Raw genomic sequence first — 23,504 nt, forward strand, 5'->3', positions numbered from 1 at the left:
TTTATGAATAATCAGCAATGGAAATTTGCCAAAAGGTATAAGGAGATTTCTATCCGTGCAGAAAGAGCCATCGACTATTTATCGATTCATGGATAGCCAAAAACGGTGGAGAAATTGAAATATCCATAAGACATTTTTGAAGATGATTTTTTTTTAGAATTTTAAAGACACACAAACATTTTGATTTCGATTATTTAAAAAAATCAGTATATATCGGTATAACACCTCAACAATCGGTATTTTGAGGAACCGTATCTGTATATCGGTATCTAGTTCGGAAATCGGTATAAATACCGATAAATCGGTATATCTGGCAACGCTGGTAAGGCTATACTGCCGTTATACGCATAACTGTCCCATGTTCTATGCAATCCTTATGCACCGTGGGACTCTTACACACTTAATCTAGCTCGGTAAAATCTCCAACAGCCGATTACCTCGGCATTTGCTTTTGCTGATATATCTGCAAAATATCTGTTTGTTAGCTGATATCTCAGCAAAATGATATTTGTTAGCTGAGTCTCGGCAATTGTTTTACTGAATCTCAGCAAAATAAATTGCAGAACTACTCGGCTGTTGGAATCTCGGCGAAAATTTTTAAGTGTGTAGTTTAAAACAATTTTGAAACTCAGCATTGTGAACGACCTTCTGCGTATTACGCTCGGTATTACGGCAGTATAGTTGCTTTGCAAAAAATGTATGGAAAAAAGTTAGATTTCGTATGGTGAATGTTCTTAACCTTGGTATGGTTGGGCCTTCGAAAACCTTAATCAATATGGTCAATAGTTTATCTGGGTATGGTTCGATTAAAGTTGACTGAACCATTATCATTATGGTTTTTACAGGAAGATAAACCATTCTCAGTGTGGTTATCGAATGGTTGGGATTTATGCGGGCCCCCCTCGGACATATCAAACTCGTTTTTCTCCGTTTAAGCATGATGCGATATTGGCATAGAGGTAACTCTAAGACTAGAAGGTCCGAAATAACGTGCTCAACTTTTTGGCTCAGCTCTGGTACTCTCTTCGGTCCCAAACTAATCGATTCACCCCTCGAAACATAAGAAAAACCAATAACCCCTCATTTTATCTGTCAAACTTTCATAGCGAATCAAAACAAACATTGCGTAGTACTAGAATTTCGACTAGAATGGGGACGTTAATCGTTTGCTTGGGACCAATAGGCTGGTCAAGTAGTGAGCCAATTTAAAATCGTTAGTTTCGTATTGATTGTTGATATTGGCCCTTATGAATACTCACTGTCGAATTACATGAAGGCTATCTGATCTGACGCGTCCTGTCCTAGGTGTTGACAGAATTGACAGGGATCCGTCCAGCCCAAGTGGCAGCAGAAAAACATTTTGATTGCTTGTTTTGGAAAAGAGTGTTGTACTTTTTGCGTCAAGCTGTGAGCTTTATATCTTATTTTACCAATTACAGTTAACATTCGACATAAAATGCCCTGCATTGTTCCGACCTGTGGCGCCTCCGTGGGAACTTTCAAGTTGTTTCCCCAGAACATATCCCTCTCGGGACGTTGGCTTGAAGCGATCCAGGTAGGATGTGAGGTCAAAGCGGCTGATGATGACGATTTGAGTCAGAAGGAAATCTGCCACTGGCATTTCTCAAAACCGGACGGTGAGGTGTATCAAGAACCGAAGATCTTCTTCAATTGGTATGTACCTCTCCCTCTAGGTCATATATAGTAAGACAGCAAGTTGTAACTTCTGGTGGTATTTCAGCAAGACGGAGAAAGTGGAAATCGACAGCTGTAGACTGTGCCTACGGTTCTACCCAATTTGCGATATGGTTTCCAAGGATGGAAAACTATCAGGAATGGACATTACACTCACCGTTTCCGAATCGCTAGGTATTGACTTCCAATCAAACGATATACTGGAGCAGATTTGCATTGACTGTCTTGCTCGGTTGGAACTACTGACCTCGATTCAGAAGGATTTCATGGACGCCGAGACCAAGTTTAACAACCTCATTAGCCTTGCTCGGGATAATGCAAAAGAAATCCGTGAGTCGATAGAGTTAAAGCCGCCGGTGGAGGTGATCATGCAGGAAGACCAAGAAGATTTACACACAGAATCAGACGTCAGCAACGAATGGACCCCTCCGAAAGATCTAGTTGATATCCTTATGAATCAATCCGGTGATGAAGCGAGTTCTACTTCTTGGTAAGTTGCAACAGGTCCCGTTAGTAGAATCATACATAATTTCAATTTCTTTCAGTGACGACTCGAAACAACCAGAATTATCGCTCAAAGAGATTATCGCAAGGAAATGTTACATCTGTCCGGTGATTCTTGAAAGCGCAAACGAGCTGTCCTCTCATCTGACCGAGAAACATTCAGACATGAAAGCCAATCGTTGTGAGGAATGCTCGCGCGATTTTCCCATGCTGTCTGGATACAACAAGCACCTGTCTCGCCATGACCAAACCGAGAGGCCTCACAAATGCAGCGTCTGTCCGATGCGTTTCAAAATAAAGAGATCCATGATGATGCACGAAAATACGCATCATGGCACGAACCACGATGTTGTACCGTTCGAGGAAAAAATCAACCCTGCCATTTGCGAAACATGTGGAAAATCATTCATGTACATGAGCGTGTTGACGCGCCATGTTCGAATGAAGCATAGCGCATACAAAGAAAAGCCCAATTGTAAAATTTGTAGAAAATCCTTCACGACACACGGTAGCCTCACCAGACACATGCAGCTACATACTAACGAAAAGCCTTACAGTTGCGACAAATGTGATGCCTCCTTCCAGCGTCTACTGCTTCTCAAACACCACGTGCAAAAAGTGCACGAGGGTAAAAATCCTCACATTTGTGTCGAATGCAACCAGGGGTTCAAATCGTATGAGGCCTTATACAGCCACAAGCGTATAATCCATCTGAAGAAGATAAACTTACGCGGTTTAAATCCATCCAAATTGCAGTACGCTCAGTTTTGCAAGCTTTGCAATGAGATATTTATGAAAACTTCTGATCTCCAGCAGCATATAGATATTTCTCACGCTGACTTATCCTACCCGTACTTCGAATGTCCACAGTGTCCTCGTAAATTTGTCAGTAAACAAAGCCTGTATTGTCATAAGCCAATGCACACGGACAGATGTGCCTGCAAGGAGTGTGGGAAAAAATTCGGATCCGCTCAAGCGCTCAGATATCACACGGAAAGCATCCACGAAAAGCGTCAGTTTAACTGCCCGATATGCCTTACGAAAACCTACAAAAGTCAAACAGCACTGCATACGCACATGACCATACACACCAAAGGCAAACGGTTCTCGTGTGAATTTTGTGACAAAACGTTCCATCGAAAAGATCAATTGACGATTCATCGAAGGTACGAGAAGTGTGATTTGTTTGTTCGTCTTCTTATTGATTCCATCTTGTTTCAGAACACACACTGGTGAAAAGCCCTTCGAGTGCCCGAATTGCTTGAAGCGGTTCGGCGATGATGGAACCTTTTCCAAGCACAAGAAGCGCTGTCTGGCATCGGTTTCCAAGAAGTAAACGGAAGACATCATAAGCCGTACGTTTAGTGATCTGCAGATCATTTGCATGCTGAATAATAATCTACAATCTAACGGTTGGTTTAATATCATCGAGTTAGAAAGAAAACCTTGCAAAAGTGTTGGGCTTAGCTAGAAGTATGATTCTAATGATTTTAATCGAACATCTTCTTTCCCTTTACTTGACGTCGGTCACTATTCGGCAATCGAGTGTAAATCACAGACGGCAATCGAGTTCCACACCTGGAACCTATCGAACCCATCGATTGTACGGTTATTCCCCGAAAGCACTAGTTCCCCACAAAAGTTACGATTTTCAGTAGGATATATGTAGATATAGGATTTCTAGGCGTTGTTTATAGCGATGACCGACTAATATGAATTAGCCCAAATAGTATTGGCCTGGCACCTAAACCCTAGCCATAGAACCTAGAAATTTTTCTTTGTATTTTTTCTTTCGATGATCAACAAATAGGGGAATTTACGTATTCTCGGCAACCTAAGCATCGACCTTCTTTCTATAGCCTTTTTCTCTAAGGAACGCACACATATGCAGTATTGGTTTGTTTACAATCTTTTGCTGCCAGCTGCTCTAACAATTCCAGTCGAAAGAATTGTCAAAAACTGTTTTGAAACGCTTTTACAAAGCTCCAATCTTCTCTAGTGAGAGCGAGTATTGTCGGCAACCAGTTTTTCTTCGGCAACCGTTCCATTTGAACTGCATGTAAATCTGCTGTTCTATTATCGGCAACTCGAAATCAGCTACAATTTGTAGTGCGTGTGTTTCATTTCAAGAAAACCTTGCTAGATTGCTTTTTCTCAGTGGTAAAAATATAGTCAAATTGAAGCAGAAAGCATAAAGAATCGTTTGCATGCATTCAGCGAAGTGTTTTCGTAAGAAAAGCCAGTGAAAATAGTGTTTCAATTTGGGTTGCCGAAAATAGTCTGGCATGCCGAAGCCGTCATTTCCCCTATGTCTATTTATTGTAATTGTTCAGTGCATATTACGTAACGTCCGCTAAGTTGACGTATCTAGGGACCAATGGCTGTGAGCAGTTCTGGTAGCAAAAGTAAAAATGAATAATAACGAACTATTTCACCTAGAGTTGGTGTATAATGAGTCACGCCAAGAGAAAAACAGTTGAACTCGCATCACGGTTTTCGAAAGATTCCTTTTCTTTTAACTTGGCAACAGAGGACTTCTGCATCATTTTCAAATGACTTCTAGCGAGGAAAAAAATTAACGGTTGTAGTAAATCATTATATCAGTGATTTTGTCGAATTATCTTAAGGAAAAATAGTATAAATTGTCATTACTGATCATTACAAAACGTATCGCATGACAAATGTAATGCTCACTGCGTGTATATGATCATTTCTTCGGTTATATTTTATATTTAATTGCAATACCTTTCGTGGACCTTTCATAGCATCGTAATGCTTGTTTACTTTGCACGATATAGGTAGCCGGTTTGACAGTTCAATAGGTAGACTTGGCTTCACTCTTGGCGTGACTCATTATACACCGACTCTAATTTCACCGTCTTCTCAACGCAATCGTTCAGACCCTCAGAACAACAAGAAGAAATCCCAGTATGATGATGCAGTGCTTATTTGGAACAAATCCTAGGAAAATCCAAAGACCCAGGAACAATTTATTTCTGAAAAACTCTCCGAAATACAAGCGAAGGGAAACAGAACGTAAGTCACTCTGCCACCTTGTGCTGAATTCGATGAAATTATAGGGTATCAAGAAACAATCAAGCCTATAGTCATAATTACCGTAAACGGAGGACCAGACGAGAACCTTCGCAACAAAAAGGCGATTCATTCCATCGTGCAATGAAACCTAAACGCAATATTAATTTCCCCAAACGCCCCAGGACGTAGTGCGTTTAACCGCGTTGAGCGTCGGATGGCTCTTCTTTCCCGGGAGCTAGCAGGTTTGATACTTCCCACGATCATTATGGGTCTCATCTTGATCAACAACTCAAAACAAAGGACCCGGAACTGGAAGCGAGGAATTTCAAGTGCATAGGTGAAACATTGGCTGATGTGTGGAACGATCTGTCCATCGATGGATATCCGGTTAAAGCAGAATCATTGAGCCTGCTAACTCTCAACTCGACGAATCGGAAATAGCAGGTTACTCAGTTAAATGGTCTGCTCAACATGTAAAGACATCCCTGTACTTTTTGCAAGTCGTAAAATGTAACGAGAGGAGCTGCTGCACAGAACCACGGAGTAGTTACTTCAGTGTTAACCAACATCAATTCATGCCAGCTCCTGTTCCTATCAGCCAAATTCCAGATGGATTGAAAGCACCAAGTCCAAGAGATCTTATCGTCACTTTCCCGTCGCTGTTTGTTCGAAATTCTGTCAATTTGGCGAATATTCTTCCGAAATCGCTTCTTTCGTATAAGGAACTTCTGTATGACACCTATTGCCCATCTCAGCAGACATTGAAAACCAGAATTTTCAAAACATGTTCCATTTATTTCGCATCACAAGTTATGATCAAGGAACAACAGAAGCTTCACAAAACTGAAGTCCTTGGAAAACGTCAGTACACCAAAAAGGCAGTTGCCAAGCGAGGAAAGAAGGTGCTACTGATGGGAAACAGTGACCCGGATTGAAACGACTAAGATTCTGATACGGAACAGTTTACCCAAGGCGTTCCGTACCGAACACAGAATCTCATTAATTCGGGGAAGTGGCATTCGTGGTCATGTAGCACAACCCATTATTGTAGCCTTAAATTGAGTAGTTAGGTTTATGTCTCATTCTTCCTCATAAATAGGGTAAGGGCAATGAATCACTAAAGGTATGAACGTAAATATGTTTACACTACTGTTACGTTTCGGGAAATGGATTTCTGGGAAAAGGTACATTTCGGGAAACGGTTTTACTGGAAATGACGTACAATAGAGTGATGCAAAATTTGAAATTTTTGCTCCACAATACTTAAACGATTCCAAATCGGATCCTGACTAACCTCTCAAAATTTGAACCCATTTGGTGAAAAACTGAGATGGCACAAACCATTTGAAGTTTGTATGGGAATAACTATAATAAAACCAAGATTTTTGTTCATGTCTATCTAATAATTCACCATATCGGTCTGCCTCAAAAAATTTCAATTGTACTTGTACGAAATTTTCCCAGCTACAACTTTGCTGAAGACCACTTTTTGATTAAATTCAAGGATCGAATGTAATCAATGGTTCAATGCGCTGATGTCTTATGATCATGCTCAATCAACTGCTCAGCAGGCAACATTGGTGTTTCTGGGGCGTTGAATAGGACACAAAAATCATGGCTACTATGTCACACTGCAAAATACAGTGTTGCCTATAGAGCAGCTGCTTGATCATGTCATAAGTTTACCTATCTCTTAAATAATTAATAACTTTTTCCTGTCTCGTTTTACATAGAAACGATCTTCAGCAAAGTTGTAGCTGAGAAAATTTTCTATAAGAATGGTTATCGAACTGCTTCGCAGCTCAATATGGAAAAAGACTAGAAGGCAATGAACAAAAAGCTGAGATTTCCCATAGCCATTTACATGTAAACTTCAAATGGCTTGTGCGAAGTCTGTTTCTAACCAAATGAGTTGTAACTTTGGGAGGCTAATCAGGACCCGATTTGAAACCATTTAAGCACTGTGGAGCGAAAAAGTCAAATTTTGCATCAGTCTAACGTACAACCGAGTTTATTTTTATTATTGATATAGTAGGTGATATATTGAATAATATTTCAGATGGTATTTTTTGTTATGTAAGCCTTGAGCAGGTTTTTGGATTGTTTCATTTTCATTTTATGATGAACAAGGGGGTCAGGGGCCATGTCACCAATGTGAATATTCATACTATCCATAATACACCAGGGAAGGGGAGACGAGTGAGTAACACAGCATCTTTACCCATGGGGGTTAAAACATTTCTGCGAGGTACACTTATGGTGAACCAGCTGCTGAAAGGAAAATGGTTGGGTAGGCTTGTGTGAAAAGCGCATAAGGTATTATCACAGACAAACAGACGTAGCTCTTTGAAAAAGTTTTTCTTGAAAACATAGTATCTCAAAACATAGGACCTCAGTGAGGACATCTCTCGGGCTTCTCGCGGAAAACAAGCTTGCTTGCTAGCTCGCAAACAATATTGCATAAAAGTTCTATAGAATGTATAGAAACGTCAAAGTGATTCGATGCCAGCGCTGCAGCGAGTAGTTCGCGGAACTGATAATATTCAAATCAACCATTAAATGCGTGAACGAAGATACGCAACGAAGTGTTACGTCTGTTTGTCTGTGGTAAAGGGTGATACGGTCAAAATTTGGTCAATATCAACTTGACGTATTTCTTTCAATTTTGCATTTAAAAAACCTGAACACCCCTCATTTTGAAGGTGTGTGTGTGTAGAATGTTGCTCCTATTTTGATTTTGGAATTCACTCTTCAGTTGTCAAAATGCCGTCCAAGCAAGAAGAGCAGCGTATCAAAATTTTGCTCGCGTATCGCGAAAATCCGAGCTACTCGCACGCAAAGTTGGCAAAATCGCTAAAAGTTGCGAAATCAACCGTTACAAATGTAATTAAAGTGTTTGGGGAACGTTTGTCGACAGCCAGGAAGTCCGGATCGGGGGGAAATCGAAAACCGGAAGCCGCTGAGACGACAAAGAGAGTTGCCGGTAGTTTCAAGCGAAAACCTAACCTTTCTCTCCGAGATGCCGCAAATAAGCTGGGTGTATCGTCTACAACCGTGCATCGAGCCAAAAAACGAGCCGGACTATCGACTTACAAGAAGGTAGTGACTCCAAATCGCGATGATAAACAAAATACGACGGCCAAAGCGCGATCCCGGAGGCTGTACACGACGATGCTGACGAAGTTTGACTGCGTGGTAATGGACGACGAAACCTACGTCAAAGCCGACTACAAGCAGCTTCCGGGACAGGAGTTTTATACGGCAAAAGGAAGGGGAAAGGTAGCAGATGTTTTCAAGCACATGAAACTGTCAAAGTTCGCAAAGAAATATCTGGTTTGGCAAGCCATCTGTACCTGTGGCTTGAAAAGCAGCATTTTCATAGCTTCCGGGACTGTCAACCAAGAAATTTACGTGAAAGAGTGTTTGAATAAACGTCTGCTGCCTTTCCTGAAGAAACACGGTTGTTCCGTACTGTTTTGGCCGGATTTGGCATCTTGCCATTACGGTAAAAAGGCCATGGAGTGGTACGCCGCCAACAACGTGCAGGTGGTTCCCGAGGACAAGAACCCTCCCAACACGCCAGAGCTCCGCCCAATTGAGAAATACTGGGCTATTGTCAAGCGGAACCTAAAGAAGACCAAAAAAACTGCTAAGGGCGAGCAGCAGTTCAAGGCAAACTGGCTTTCTGCGGCGAAGAAGGTGGACAAGGTGGCTGTACAAAATCTGATGGCAGGGGTCAAGCGTAAGGCCCGGCAATTCGGATTTGGAAAAGCGGAAGCCTAACTGAATATTTTTCCTGAATTTTATACTAATTGAACTTGAAAAAGAAATTTAATTTGATTTTTTAAATAAACGATTTTACCGATTTACACGCGTTTTCCCTTGACCAAATTTTGACCGTATCACCCTTTATTATCGTATTGTTGAACAATGGTCTCGTTTTGTTTGCGCTCTCGTCACATAGCGCATCGATTACATCAAAGCGTCAATGAAAACAGAAATTAAAAGAGATTGAAAGAGATTATTAGTGATTTTTAAACTGTGATTTACCTATCAATGAAATGTAAGTTTGTAAGGCTCAGTGAACCCGTCATCCCTCTCGCCCTACCGCCCTAATAAAAAAAATACCATACCCGAACCATAATCCAAATTATTGAACTATTCCACAAATGGTTGGGATGATACCCTGAAGACGTCGTTAAGCAAAATAATCATACAAATTTTATTAAGGCGCCGCCTTAACGTCTGAAGGCGTGATCATAAATCTGGCAATCCTCACATGACTATGCGTTCCGGAGACGACGACTACGATCCAGCCGGTTTACAAGAGTACTAGAATAGATCGGAGTATACTTACAGTTTTCGACGTTCCCATGTACTCCTTGTTTACCTTCAATCTTACTTCCTTCTTTTGTTGTATTGCGTTTCTGGATATGCCACTTTTATCATCCCTCTGACACAAGATAATGGATCCTCGTTCCGGAATGTCTTCAAAACTGGGAGGATTAAAATCGTTCCTCGTGCACAACCCTTCCAGATGACAGTCCGCTCAGCATCCGAAAGAGCGCTCGGTACGTAATACATTTGATATGGTCTGTAATGTGACATAGAAAACAACAAAAAGCGAAAATCATAATATTAGCAATAAAACAAAGAAAATAATACAAGCGGAACACTGCATAAGGTCCCAAGCGACACCGACAGACTCTCTTCATCGATCCTCTCCCTGCATCCCCACGGCCATGAAGCCATGAGATATTTTCAGCCATTTGCAAGCACACAGTTCCATATGTGCAGCTATTATCTAGTGCATTAAACGGAAAACACGAAAAGAAGCAGTTTTGTAGCAAAGTTATTAACAAAGGAGCACATCGATAAAGAGACTCGATCAATGTCACCTAGGACCCCACGCACTGCTCAGCTTGTATAAACAATATAACATCACTAACCCATTTCCGTATCATTTCGGCAATCATACAGTCATCGAAATGAAGGGTTAGTACAACAATTTGGGAAAACTGAATGATGTGATACTGTCACTGTGGAACCTAGCACTTAGCTTCAGGTCTATAAAAGTATTAGGAACCCTTACGGCACGTCAAGCCGGCCAGTTCAGCGCAGGGGATTTAAGCCTTGAGCAGGTTTTTGGATTGTTTACCCAAAATTACTCGATATATTTTTCCAGAAAAAGAAATATTTTCTCAGACATCATTTTGAGTATATCAATATTTCGAGTCATGGTTTGCTGAAAATATCAAATATGCCATATGATCGTGGAGGGCACTAGTCAAAAAAATTTAAAATTTACAAGACATGTGGATCATATTCGACCGAGATAATCAACTTTTAAAAGTGTCCGAAATTCGAGTTTAAGTGTCCGAAATTTGAATCGGCACGGTACAATCGTTTTCTCTATAATCGACACGTCAGACGCACGGAAGCGAACCTTCGCACGAATCCGAAAAGTTTTTGGTCGTTTGTCAACTCAAAACGGAAGGAATCCGGGTTGCCTTGTTCCATGTTTCTCGGGAATGACTCGGCTAATAGTGAAAGAGAAAAATGCGACTTGTTTGCTCGTCATTTCAAGCAAGTGTTCAACGATTTCTCCGCTTCGCCAACACAAGTGCTGGATGCTGCTGTTGGGATGCCACGTGATGTGTTTAGTTTCGTTATTCCGCGCATTTCAGGAGACATGGTGATAGCCGCAACACGCAAACTGAAGCTCTCGTTCGCCTCCGGACCTGACGGCATTCCGTCATCAGTTCTAAAACGTTGTGTAGCCAATCTCTGCCTTCCACTTGCGAGGCTATTCAATCTCTCGGCACAGCAATGTAAGTTCCCCTGCCGCTGGAAACTTTCTTATCTGTTCCCAGTGCACAAAAAAGGAGATAAACGGAATGTCATAATTTATCGTGGAATCACCTCCCTGTGTGCTTGCTCAAAACTGTTCGAGATTATCATAAATGGTGCTCTGTTCGCACGCTGTAAAATTATATCGATACAGAACAACACGGTTTCTACCCGAAGCGCTCCGTGTCCACGAACCTGGTGCAGTTCACTTCTAACTGTCTGCGATGCATGGATTCAGGATGGCAAGTCGATACTGCGTATATGGATCTAAAAGCTGCATTTGACACGGTGGACCATAATATCTTGCTGGCCAAGCTGGAGATACTTGGCATCTCGTCAACTGCTGTGGATTGGTTCAGATCTTACTTGGTGAATCGCTATGTACATGTCAAGATTGGTGCGTCGGAATCGGATGTTTTCTCAAACAACTCGGGAGTCCCGCAAGGCAGTAACCTAGGACCGCTACTATTTTCGATCTTTTTAAACGACGTCGCCTTGCTGATACTATCAGGATGCCGCGTTTTCTATGCAGACGATACGAAAATCTACAAAATTATTAAAAGCCTCTCGGACTGCTGGGATCTCCAGAATATGTTAGGTATTTTTGCTGACTGGTGCTCAAGAAATTTGATGAGTCTAAACCAGGCCAGTGACAAGGCCTATACTAACAGCAGCGTTTGACAGTAGGCAGCATGTCCCGGGCTCAAATCGTTTATTTTGCTGTTCTGGGCCCGCTGTCACGGTATGAGATGAAGCCTACGCGCCTGCCACTGGGCTGGTCTAAGCATAGAAAAGTGTAACATTATTTCCTATCACCGAAAAATCGAACCAATCATGTTTGACTATGTTCTCTACGGACGCTGTCTTGCTCGTGTAGAGCACATAAAGGATCTCGGCGTTACCTTGGACTGCAGACTCACTTTCAGAATCCACTACAATGACATCATCTCCAGAGCTAATCGACAATTGGGCTTTATTTTCAAAATTGCCGACGAGTTTCGTGACCCGCTCTCAGGTCACTTTACTGCTCGCTTGTGCGATCCTTATTGGAGTCAAGTTCAGTTGTTTGGTGCCCTTTCCATGCTAGCTGGATCACTAGAATTGAATCCGTTCAACGCAAGTTTGTGAGATATGCTCTTCGTTTCCTCAACTGGCGTGACCCAACGAACTTGCCACCGTACGAGGAGCGTTGCCGTCTCCTGGGAATCGAGCCATTAGAGGTGAGATGGACGGTCGCTCAAGCTATGTTCGCTGGAAAGCTGCTTACAGGTGACATTGACTGCCCAACACTGTTGTCACAACTAAATATGTATGCCCCTGAGAGGTCTCTTCGTCAACGCGACTTTCTGTTTTTGGAACCACGGAGCCGGAATTATACACAACACGAGCCAATTCGAGCAATCAGCCGGCAATTCAACAACTTTTTTTATATGTTCGACTTCAATGTATCAGCTGACGTGTTTCGTCATCGGCTACTTGGCCTTTTCCGTACCGTTGACCGTAACTATTTAGTTTAAGTTTTATTCATTTAGACAGTAATTGTCAGTTGAATTTTTCAATAAACAATAAACAAGTCACGAATGACCCAAGAGTGATAGTGACTATAAAAGAAAAAAGAAAAAAAAAAACAAATACCATAAAATCGAAATCATAATTAATAAAACTAAGCAGTTTGCCGTATTTCAACCATTAACAACAAATTTATTCTGCGGAGTTACTACTTCCCTCCCAGAATATTACCAGCAACATTACTAACTGTTCAGAAAGCCAAAATCCAGCAAATCGTCAACATTTTCTTCCTCCACCTTGGGTATTGCTTCCTGACATCGTTTCTTGTGCTTGCAGTAGGTCGCATCATCGCTAAACCGCTTCAAGCAATGCACACACTGAAATGGCTTTTCACCCGTGTGGATTCTAAAAGTAGAGCATTTCAACTAGGTAGGTATTTGTCATTACGTTTTAAAGTCAATAAGTCATACCTCCGATGAATCACCAGCTGATCCTTTCGCACGAAAGCCTTATCGCAGAAATCACACACATGCTGCTTACCATGCGTATGGGAGGCCATGTGTTGCCGCAGGGCGGTTGAACTTTTGTACGACTTTGTTATGCATATCGGACAATCGTACGGCTTAACATCCGAGTGCGTGGTCTCCATGTGAATCTGCAAACGTTGAATGGTTGTGTGCCGTTTTCCGCACTCCTTGCACGCGTACTTGTCCGTGTGGATTTCCTTATGCTGGGCGAGGTGTTGGTTGGAGAGAAAAGTTCGCGGACAGTGCGCACATTCACTGTACGGGTAGGTTTCGTTGGCGTGTGTTGCATTTATATGTTGCTCCAAATCATATGTTTTCTTATGGGAAGCCTTGCAAAGCTTACACGCCAAGTGATACTGCCGTAATTTGGCTCCTACGGTGGGCTTCTTCAGATGAACGATCTGCTTGTGCATGTAGAGTGCATGGTAGTTTTTGAACTCTTGGTTGCATTCACCGCAGAGGTGAGGATTTTTACCATCGTGTACCATTTCCATATGATGTCGAAGTTCAAGCGCACGCCGATAGGAAGCGTCACATTTGGTGCAGCAGTGCGGTTTTTCATTTGAATGCAGAAGCATGTGCCTTTCCAGGCTCGACTTTGCCGTAAAGCTTTTGTAGCAAATGTTACACGTAGGCATCTCGTTAGAAGTATGAGCCACGCGAACGTGGGCATTAAGTTTGCTTTTGTACATGAATGTTTTGCCACAAGTTTCACACATAATAGACTTCGACTTTTCTGAATGGGGTTTCACCTCATGGTCCATACCGTGTAGTTTATTTTCGTGGGCCTTCATCTGAATAATCGATTTGAACCGCAGGGCACAGAAGCTACATTTATGCGGTCGCTCGGATTGCTCGTGACGGGATAGGTGCCTATTGTAGGCTGCCAGGAAGGGGAAATCGAGCGAACATTCACCGCAATGGTAGTCCGTTTTATTCGCGTGATTCTCGGTTAGATGTAAAGATAGTTCGTTGGCGTCTTCCAGAACCGTTGAACAGATGTAGCATTTTCTGCCGACGATTGCATTCAAAGTTGTTGCTAGTTTCGGTTTTACGCTGGTCCTTGGAATTAGTTTCGTCAAGCGATTGGTTCTCTTTTTTTGTTTACTAAAAACAGAAGAAGTTTTTGGTGGTGTCCATTCCTCAATGATATCATAGTCCGGATCTGAAGACGATTCTGCATGCTCTTCTTCTATGAATGTGTCCACTGAGGGATGTGTCAGCTTTACCATGCTATGGACATCATTCGCACTGTCGTTCGCGGTTTTGAGCAGCTCCTGAAATTCGACTTCCGCTTGAGCAAAATCTTTCTGTATCGAATTCAACAGTTCCAGCCGAGCAAGGCATTCAATGCAGATCAGTTTAAGGAAATCGTTCTCTCTGAAACCTATACTTAACGCCTCGTCGACGACGGATTTGATATCATTACCTCCAAGGTGTCCTTCCGTAGCGGCCATACAATAAGTCGGATAGAACTGCAAGCACAGTCGACAACTGTCTATTTCCACTGGGTCACCATTGCTGAAACGTAACAATTAGCACCTTGCAATCCTATTACAATAGTGCACACATACCCATTGATGAATAGCCTCGGTTCCTGATACCGATTCTCACCTTCGCCGTCGGCGTCGTCCGCTTTTCCATCCACACTAAAGTGCGCCACGCAAATTTCCGTTTGGCTCAGATCACGTCCTTCAGCTAGCTCCATCAGAATGCCACATCCAACCTGGATCGCTTCAAACCAACGCTCGGAAAGGGATTCGTGCCGTGGGAACAGCATGAAGCTACCCTCGGAGGTTCCACAAGTCGGTACGACACACGGCATGTTCGTCGATCGGAAATGCACCACAAGCAGGCCACAGCGCCTTCAGGAAAATTAATAATCGACGGAACGATACTTTCTTTCTTATACTGATTATTTGACAACTTTGCGACGCTTTTCTCGGACACTCCCCTCGATTGATAAACAAACGCAGAAGACATCGCATCCGATGTTGTGCATCATCATCATTATCATCGTCCTGATTATTTCTAATGATGACGGAAAAGGCTTGCAGCGGGGGGTGTGTTGATGTGTTATTAAGGCTGTGAACCATTTGCCGAGTTAAATTTAACTCGTGGTTAAAAGTGACATTTCGAAAGTTATTCTGTATGTTCGAAAATCCCTGTGCTGTCCTAAGAGGAAGAGGTGACAATTGGCTTCTTCCTCTTTTATTTCTATCTCTATCTCTACCCTAATAAAAATTGTATGGTTAATTTGCTTAACGACGTGTTCTGGGTATCATACAAACCATTCTACTGCACAGCGAATGAGAACGACCCAAATTTGAGTTTAGTTCACTCATAATCGCCAAAAGTGCAGGAACTCAGCGATGAGTAAATTTGCCTCATGTTTTCCCCGAAGGGGACGACTCTATCTACGATGCAAAAAAGGTTGTGTTTTGCTGTGGCTAGCTGCGCGCACGCTGAGTAGATAGAAAGAAGATTGATGACGATTCTGAAGATTTCCTGCAAAAAGGTGATGCGCGATGCAAGTAGATACGACAAATGAAAGAAGATTTTTCGAAGATTGATTCGCTAGTGTGAGATTTGTTGAGCATCTAAGCTTGAGATTTAGATTTGTCGCCCCCCTCGGTTTTCCCAGGGTTTTCCAAGGAAAAAATCCCGAATTTGAAAAAAGTAAAGATTGGATTCACTCAGTCTATTGGTACTATCGAGACTGAATAAAATTTTCGTCAATTTCCTCATTTTCCGGCAGATTTTTTAGGTTTTCCACAGGAAACCATGAGACAAATTTAACTCATCGCTGCTAGAGTCGGTGTATAATGAGTCACGCCAAGAGTGAAGCCAAGTCTACCTATTGAACTGTCAAACCGGCTACCTATCGTGCAAAGTAAACAAGCATTACGATGCTATGAAAGGTCCACGAAAGGTATTGCAATTAAATATAAAATATAATCGAACAAAAAATGATCATAAACACGCAGTGAGCATTACATTTGTTATGCGATACGTTTTGTAATGGTCAGTAGTGAGAATTTTCTACTATTTTTCGTTAAGATAAATTGATAAAATCACTAATTTAATGATTTACTACAGCCGTTACTTTTTTTCCTCGCTAGAAGTCATTTGAAGTTGATGCAGAAGTCCTCTGTTGCCAAGTGAAAAGAAAGGGAATTTTTCGAAAACCGTGATGCGAGTTCAACTGTTTTTCTCTTGGCGCGACTCATTATACACCGACTCTAATCGCTGCGTTCCTGCACTTTTGGCGATTATGAGTGAACTAAACTCAAATTTGGGTCGTTCTCATTCGCCGTGAATATAGTATATCAGGACCAACAATTGAAAAGGCCTCAACTCCATTTTGTAAACAAACCTTGTCAGGCCATTTTCTCGCGAACCGAAGTCCGCCAATGGAAACCAACAGAATGAACAAGTAGGGGAAATTCTTCTCTACCCGATTGTGTGTGCAAATGTATAGGTTTCAGTTCGCGAGAAAATGGCCTTTCAAGTTTTGTTTACAAAATGGAGTTGAGGCCATTTCAATTGTTTGTCTTGATATAGTATCCCGAATACAACTCATCTAATTTTACATTGCAAATGCTATGCAAAATTATACGAGTCATACGTTGTGTATTCGGGGTACTCGTATGTAACGTATATTCGTTATAAGTCAGGTAAACACAGTAGTTATTTTTTGTGTACTTTTGTGTTTACTTCATTTTATTTTAAGACAATTGACACCGTTTTCAACCAGAGGTTATACAAACTGAATATTTAACACTAGACAACGGACAACACTCAACACCCACAGTAGACCAGTAGGGAAATTTTCGGATTGCGAAAAGTTCCACCGGCTGAAGCGGGAATCAAACCCTCACTTTGTGGCACTCACAATACGCCTGAACGACGGGTGACGCCGCTAACCGCACGACCACAAGGCTCACAATTTAATTTTATTTCTATTTGGTCTCAGTTTGGATGAGCCTACCTACAGAAATTTCAATATTTTTATCGATCCCATAGGCATTAATCTGGATTTTTAAATAAAGATTAAATGTTTAATGTTTGACACTAAATCTATTAGTCGACAGCTCTCTCCCATACAAACTCTCATCGAGGAGCGCTAAAACGCTAAAACGGTGTTTTTATTTCTAATGTGATCACACTAATTTAAAATAGTTCCATTGCACCAAAATTAATTAAATTTTGGATTTCGATTCCATTTTTAATGCAGATTACGAATATGCAAATAACCTCAATACCCCTAAAGCACCCAATTAAATTCTTTATAAAATTCTCATGGGATGACAAGATAAAAATTATCTTGTCAAACTCTTGCAACACTCCCTTAAGATGTTTTGAATTTCTGAGCATTCTTCAAAACTTTCTAAAACAATTATTGAATAAAAAATTATTGTTACAAATTCCTCTAAAATTCTCCTCAGACATGAGTGCATGGCCATGATCTCAGAAATGTATGATAATTTTCCTCAGAAATTATATGTTTTTGTCACTCTTTAAATTCCTCTCAAAATACTGATTTACTAATGAAGTAATGAAATTGGGTTGTTAGTGGAATGCTAAATAAAACAGCAAAAAAGGTTATCTTCCATTTAATTCCACTTAATTTTGGTATCCATGACAGATACGTATTTCGACTACAATGTGCAGTCTTCAGTGGGAATGACACTGATGAAGACTGCACATTGTAGTCGAAATACGTATCTGTCATGGATACCAAAATTAAATGGAATTAAATGGAAGATAACCTTTTTTGCTGTTTTACTGATTTACTACTTTGCAGAATTATCTAAGAATGTTACCTGAGATTTTCTTAAATTACTAGTCAGATATCCTTTAACAAATTCCGAGGGGGACGAATCTATCTACGATGTAGAAAAGATTGTGTTTTGTTGTGGCTTGCACGCTGAGTAGATAGAAAGAATATTGATAACCATTCTTAGGATTTCCTGCAAAAAAACAAACATACGTGATGCAAACGAGGATGCAAGAAGATGCGAGAAATGAAAGAAGATTTTTTGAAGATTGATTCGCTATTGTGAGATGTTTTGATCATCAGAGATGGTTACCCCCCTCAAAAGTTATTCGGTTCTCCTGGGATCATTTTCATTGTTTTTACCATCCGAAATTCTGTTTCCTTGGAATTGTTCTCGGACTGTTAAAAGAATAATGTAACTGCATTTTTTAGATTGTTTTTCTTTATTGTGATTGTATCTAACAACCACACAATCAAACACCAATTCAGAGCTGGTGCCAATCCTTCAGTGGTGGCACAAGCGGTACTCGAACTCCAGAACCGGAAATACGGAGGATACACCATTCGGTACTCGGATGGCTCGGTAGCCCAGGGAAAGGTAGGAATCGGGATTTTCGGTCCACACCTCGCGGAATGCCATAGACTCCCGGATCAGTGCTCCATTTTCTCTGCGGAAGCCATTGCCGCCTTCATTGCAGCCACCACTCCCGACGACCGACCAATAGCCATCTTCACCGACTCCGCTAGTATGGTAGCCGCACTGGAATCCGATACGAGCAAACACCCTTGGATCCAGGCTATACAGGAACACGCGCCAAACAACACAGTCTTTGTGTGGATACCTGGACACTGCGGGGTTCATGGTAACGTAAAAGCGGACCAACTAGCCAACTCAGGTCGTCGTATGGCCAAGTACACGCGAATTGTACCCGGTCCGGACCTCAAAAAATGGGTATCAAAAATCACCAACGAAGGTTGGGCTCGCGATTGGGCCGCCAGTGAAACCCCTGCCATCAGAAAAATTAAAAGAGACATCTCCAGGTGGGTGGACCCACCGATACATCGAGAGCAGGTCATAGTATCCCGACTTCGAACACATCATACAAACATCTCCCACAACTACAAGGGAGACGGACCTTTCCATAGGATCTGTGATCTATGCCGAATTCCTCAAACGGTGGATCACATTATCTGCCACTGTCCGAAATACGAAGCACCAAGAACCCGCTACGACATCCCGGGAAGCATCAGCGATGCCCTTGGTAACGATTCTACCAGAATTACAGCCCTTTTAGCTTTCCTGCGGGAAGCTGAGCTGTTCGATCTAATCTGATCACCTAACTCACCATCATCATCATCACCACCATACCAGATCACACTCGGAACCAGAATCTCACAATCAACCACCCACATCAGCAACTATACAGACCAACGCAACGAAAACGGAATTCTCCAACAAAATAACAGAATTAAGACAGCCACTAAGCAACTAAGGGACCCCACCCTCGGAGGTTCCCTTCCAGGGCCACCAAATTAAAAACTCCGTAGCTAAAAACTCTGTTTCCGGGGCCCCACGCCCTTTTTCGGAAATCCCCTCTGGGATCCAAACTATGTTGTTAGGGTAATTTCCCTCTGGAATTCCCACCCCCCTCAAATAGGGGATTCCCAGAGACGAACCAGCCCAAGGCTGAAGGTCTCTTTAATAAAGAAAAAAAAAAAAAAAAAAGTATCTAACAACCGGATTATTATCAGCTGCTGATGGTAGTGAAATTCTTCAAGTAATTGTGTGCTTATTTTCACTTAGGGTTGATGCATATATTATGTCACGCTCTAAGGGGGGGGTCTAAGATTTTGTGACAAGCAATGCATTAGGTATAGGAAAACGTCACGATAGGGGGGGGGGGTAATTGTTTGCTCGATTAGCGTGACATAATTATACTAATTTTCTATTAATACTACTACCAAGAAAAGGATATATGCAGAGGCGTTGCCCATCGCAAAAAAAAATTATCAAGAAGAAGATTAAGAGCTAATTATTATTATTATTTAACTTTATTAATGAGGCTTTCAGCCTTGGGCTGGTTCGCCTCCATTTAAGAGCTAATGAAGATTATTCCAATTAGTATAACCATAGAGGTAACATAGGTATAACTCCAGGCGCCTTGGGTCTAATAGAATTCTTATTGGTAAAAACCTTTGAGGAAGAGGTGACAATTGACGAGTACACGGATGGATTTGAGTTCACTCACTCGACAAAAAGTGACACAACAGCGGGGCTCTGTTTACTAAAAATGAACACATATGTGTTCATTTTTAGTAAACAGGGCCCCGCTGTTGTGTCACTTTTTGTCGAGTGAGTGAACTCAAATCCATCCGTGCACTCGTCAATTGGCTTCTTCCTCTTTTATTTCTATCTCTATCCCTATCTTTATCTAGCTCTATCTCTATCTTACGCACATGAAATCGGCCAATCAGGAGCTGGTTCACGTTTGACAGAAAAGTGGTTCATTTTCGCCCCCGTATTGTCACCTCTTCTCTTAGGTAAAAACCGTGATTGGTTGGGCAGTCCGGTTCAATCCGTTTTGACCAATAGGAATTCGGCCTTCATATCAGCATATATATAGGTGAACTAAATTCCAATTAGAACATAACAGTCCAATTGAGCCCTTTTTGGATATCATTCAGTAAAGACAAATTTACGCCCACCCTCATAGCACATTATAAATTTTGACAGCCGAGAGCGTCGTGTTTACATACCTATTCGGCATCCTTTCAGATTTTCTTCAGACGAAAAATGTAAAATTATCAATGTAAAATTAATTAAATACGCTCAACTTCATCCTTAATCAAACCACTACTAGTCAAATAGTGTAATTTTAGTGAACGATGATAGAACCGTGCCGTGAAAACCAATCTTTAGTCAGATTTTATTGCCTAAGTAAACAATCCATACACATACTATACCATACGATGTAATACAGTATTACCAAGTACAAGTTAACTTTACCAAAATAAAAATGAATTTAACTAAATCTACAAATAAGTGAACAGCTATAGACTGATAAGATGGTTCACTTCTGCAAGCTATGCCAGCTGCTGCACAAGAGCATGGACTACATCGAATGCGATGAGTCCAACGTCTGGCTGCTGGAAGCCGTATTTAAGCTCAAAATCGTCCCGATCAACGGTCGGGTGGAACCGATCTGCCAAAAATGCATCACCAAATACAACAAGGTTATGAAGCGGAAACGGAAGGCGAACGGTGGATTCCCGATTTCGCAGAATCAAATTTTCCCCATCACAACGACGACGGTGACTTCCTCCACGCAGCTTGTCATATCCGGTTCGATGATGAACGAGGTGGTGCAGAGGCAGCTGCAGGAACAGCCCCAAATGTCGCTGGCGACGGCTGCACTGCTAAGGGAAGAGGATTCGTCGACAGAAACGTCGATGGTAACTGCGAATAGTTTTCAACTGAATATTACTGGGGCAGCAGCTGTATACCGGACTGCCGGGAAGGACGGCCGAAGTAGTTCGGACGATGAGAGCTCCGTAGAGATCATCAGCGATGTGGAAGATGATGACGACGATGACGAGGAGGATGCAGATGAGGACGGTGAAGATGATAGCAGTGATAGCAGCGATTGCTGTAGCGATGACTCCGATGGAAGCAGTTATAGCTACAGTTCAAGTAGTAGCAGTAGCAGTTCTTCAGTTACGCAGGGCAGTTTGGCTGGATTTGAGCAAGATTTGCCAAAAGTTGACGAAATTGAATCACTGCGTTCGTCCGTGGAACACGATGAAGCGGATGTACCCGAGCAGCTTGATACGGCCATTGAAGCGAACGAAGTCATGCCGGTCAAGCAGGAAGCATCCGATGTATTGGTGGAGAAAACTACGAAAAAAAGGAGTAAAGAGGCGGGTCCAACGCAGCACGTTTGTGAAGTGTGCGAGAAGACATTCACGAAACAGATCTACTTGAAGGTTCACATGCGTACCCATACGGGGGAGAAACCGTTTGCATGTGACATTTGCTTCAAAAGTTTCACCCAAGCATCAAGCTTAAATACGCATAAACGTTTGCACTCGAATATTAAGCCGTTTGTTTGTAAGGTAAGGCGAATCGTTGATGATGCGGTGAACAGCGTCAACATTTGGATGTAATTTCAGGTTTGTGGAGCGGAGTATACGAGCTCTGGAAACTATAGGGTACACCTAAGGACGCACACCTTGGAAAAACCGTACAACTGTAGTTACTGCGATAAGAGTTTCAATCAGCTTACCTCGAAGAAACTGCACGAAAGGGTCCACAACAATGAGAAGCCTTATGTTTGTCAGGTATGTTGATCTAGACTACCAATGCGATGAGTTTAATTCAAGCTATTTTACTGAACTCCAACAGGTATGCCTGAAAGCGTTCACCAACATAAGCAATTTGCATGTACATTCCCGAACGCATAACAATCAACGACCGTACTCGTGTGATCAATGCGGAAAACGATTTGCCCAGTCGCAAACGCTGAAGACCCACATCCTTTCGACTCACACAGCAGATCGACCGTACAAGTGTGATGTCTGCCCTCGAACCTATGCTACCCAATCTAACCTACGGAACCACCAAAACAGTCATCTCAAGGAAAAACCATTTATCTGCAACGAATGTGACCGTCGTTTCACGCAGAAAAGCACTCTAAAGACACATCTGCTTTCCCATCGCAAGGAGAAGGACTTCAAATGCGTTGAATGTGATAAATGCTTTTCCACTCAAGGCGTTCTGAACACTCACTGGAAGCAGGTCCACAACAAGTCAGGAGCATTCGACTGTAGCGATTGCGGGCGGGTGTTCAAAGTTAGAGCTCGATTTGTTACCCATGTGCGTACGGTTCACCAGAAGGAACTCGTCGAAGTGCCAAAACAGGAGGAAACGACCTGCAGCAGCTTCATTGGGCAGCTTGCCGAGGAATCAATGTCACTGGATTTCGGCGACATCCCATCGGATTTAGTTCCTGAGCTTCATTTTGACTAGTGTTTATTACCATATAGAACGCAAGGCCAATATGCTGAAGCATTTTAATTCATTTATTAAAGACTATGTAGCATGAATACTGTGTTTTGCTTGTTCCATATCAACTACGCATGCCCAGAAACATGGAATGCCGAATTTTTGGTCGTAGATGATTTTTAAATTTTATTCAGAAGCTAAACTGAAACTCAAAAAGTTGCAATGGTCGCGCCCCTCGTTACGAAACGTTTGTTATCGTCTAGCAACTGTGATGCACTCTCGCTGAGACTAACTCAAAATTGAATCGAATTCGGTTCAATTTAGGAAACAGTGGATTCGTTTACTAAGTGAGTTGAATTTTCGAGCTTTACCCGAAAAATCGGCTCGAATATGAGGAAAATCGAGGCACAATTTATTCAGTCTTTGAGTATATTCGTAGACTGAGTGAAATGTGTCTCGATTTTGCCTCAAATTCAATTTTGAGTCAGTCTCACCGTTCGTGTGGACAACATTTGAATTTTTCCCAACACACTTTCGGCACGAAAACCGAAAGCTTGCTGTATTTCAAAACTGGCAGACGGTCAGACACCTGTTGAATGCA

At 42.0% G+C, this 23,504-nt stretch overlaps 2 protein-coding genes across 2 annotated transcripts in view; one reads left to right on the plus strand and one right to left on the minus strand.

The window, feature by feature from the left end:
• The window catches only part of LOC135697445 (zinc finger protein 479-like), a 322,329-nt gene extending 307,342 nt beyond the window's left edge, over window positions 1-14,987 (minus strand). The window contains exons 1-3 of the mRNA XM_065217179.1: window positions 14,696-14,987; window positions 13,065-14,642; window positions 12,804-12,999 (exon numbers count right to left, since the gene is read on the minus strand). Coding sequence (XP_065073251.1) covers window positions 12,837-12,999; window positions 13,065-14,642; window positions 14,696-14,946 — 1,992 coding nt within the window. The 5' untranslated portion in view covers window positions 14,947-14,987 and the 3' untranslated portion in view covers window positions 12,804-12,836. The remainder of the gene's footprint in view (window positions 1-12,803; window positions 13,000-13,064; window positions 14,643-14,695) is intronic.
• LOC135697322 (uncharacterized) lies at window positions 1,340-22,972 on the plus strand. Its single transcript, XM_065216942.1, has 9 exons — window positions 1,340-1,674; window positions 1,742-2,185; window positions 2,241-3,365; window positions 3,421-3,531; window positions 18,391-18,942; window positions 19,028-19,163; window positions 20,959-22,014; window positions 22,072-22,239; window positions 22,304-22,972. Exons 1-9 carry the CDS (start codon window positions 1,457-1,459, stop codon window positions 22,925-22,927), a joined length of 4,434 nt encoding a protein of 1,477 aa, XP_065073014.1. The 5' UTR covers window positions 1,340-1,456; the 3' UTR covers window positions 22,928-22,972.
• The last annotated feature ends 532 nt before the right edge of the window (window positions 22,973-23,504 follow it).

Source organism: Ochlerotatus camptorhynchus, unplaced genomic scaffold (genome assembly GCF_037179485.1).
Source record: "Ochlerotatus camptorhynchus isolate MF236.1 unplaced genomic scaffold, CSIRO-AGI_Acam_v1.1 ptg000070l, whole genome shotgun sequence".
Taxonomy (NCBI): Eukaryota; Metazoa; Arthropoda; class Insecta; order Diptera; family Culicidae; genus Ochlerotatus; species Ochlerotatus camptorhynchus.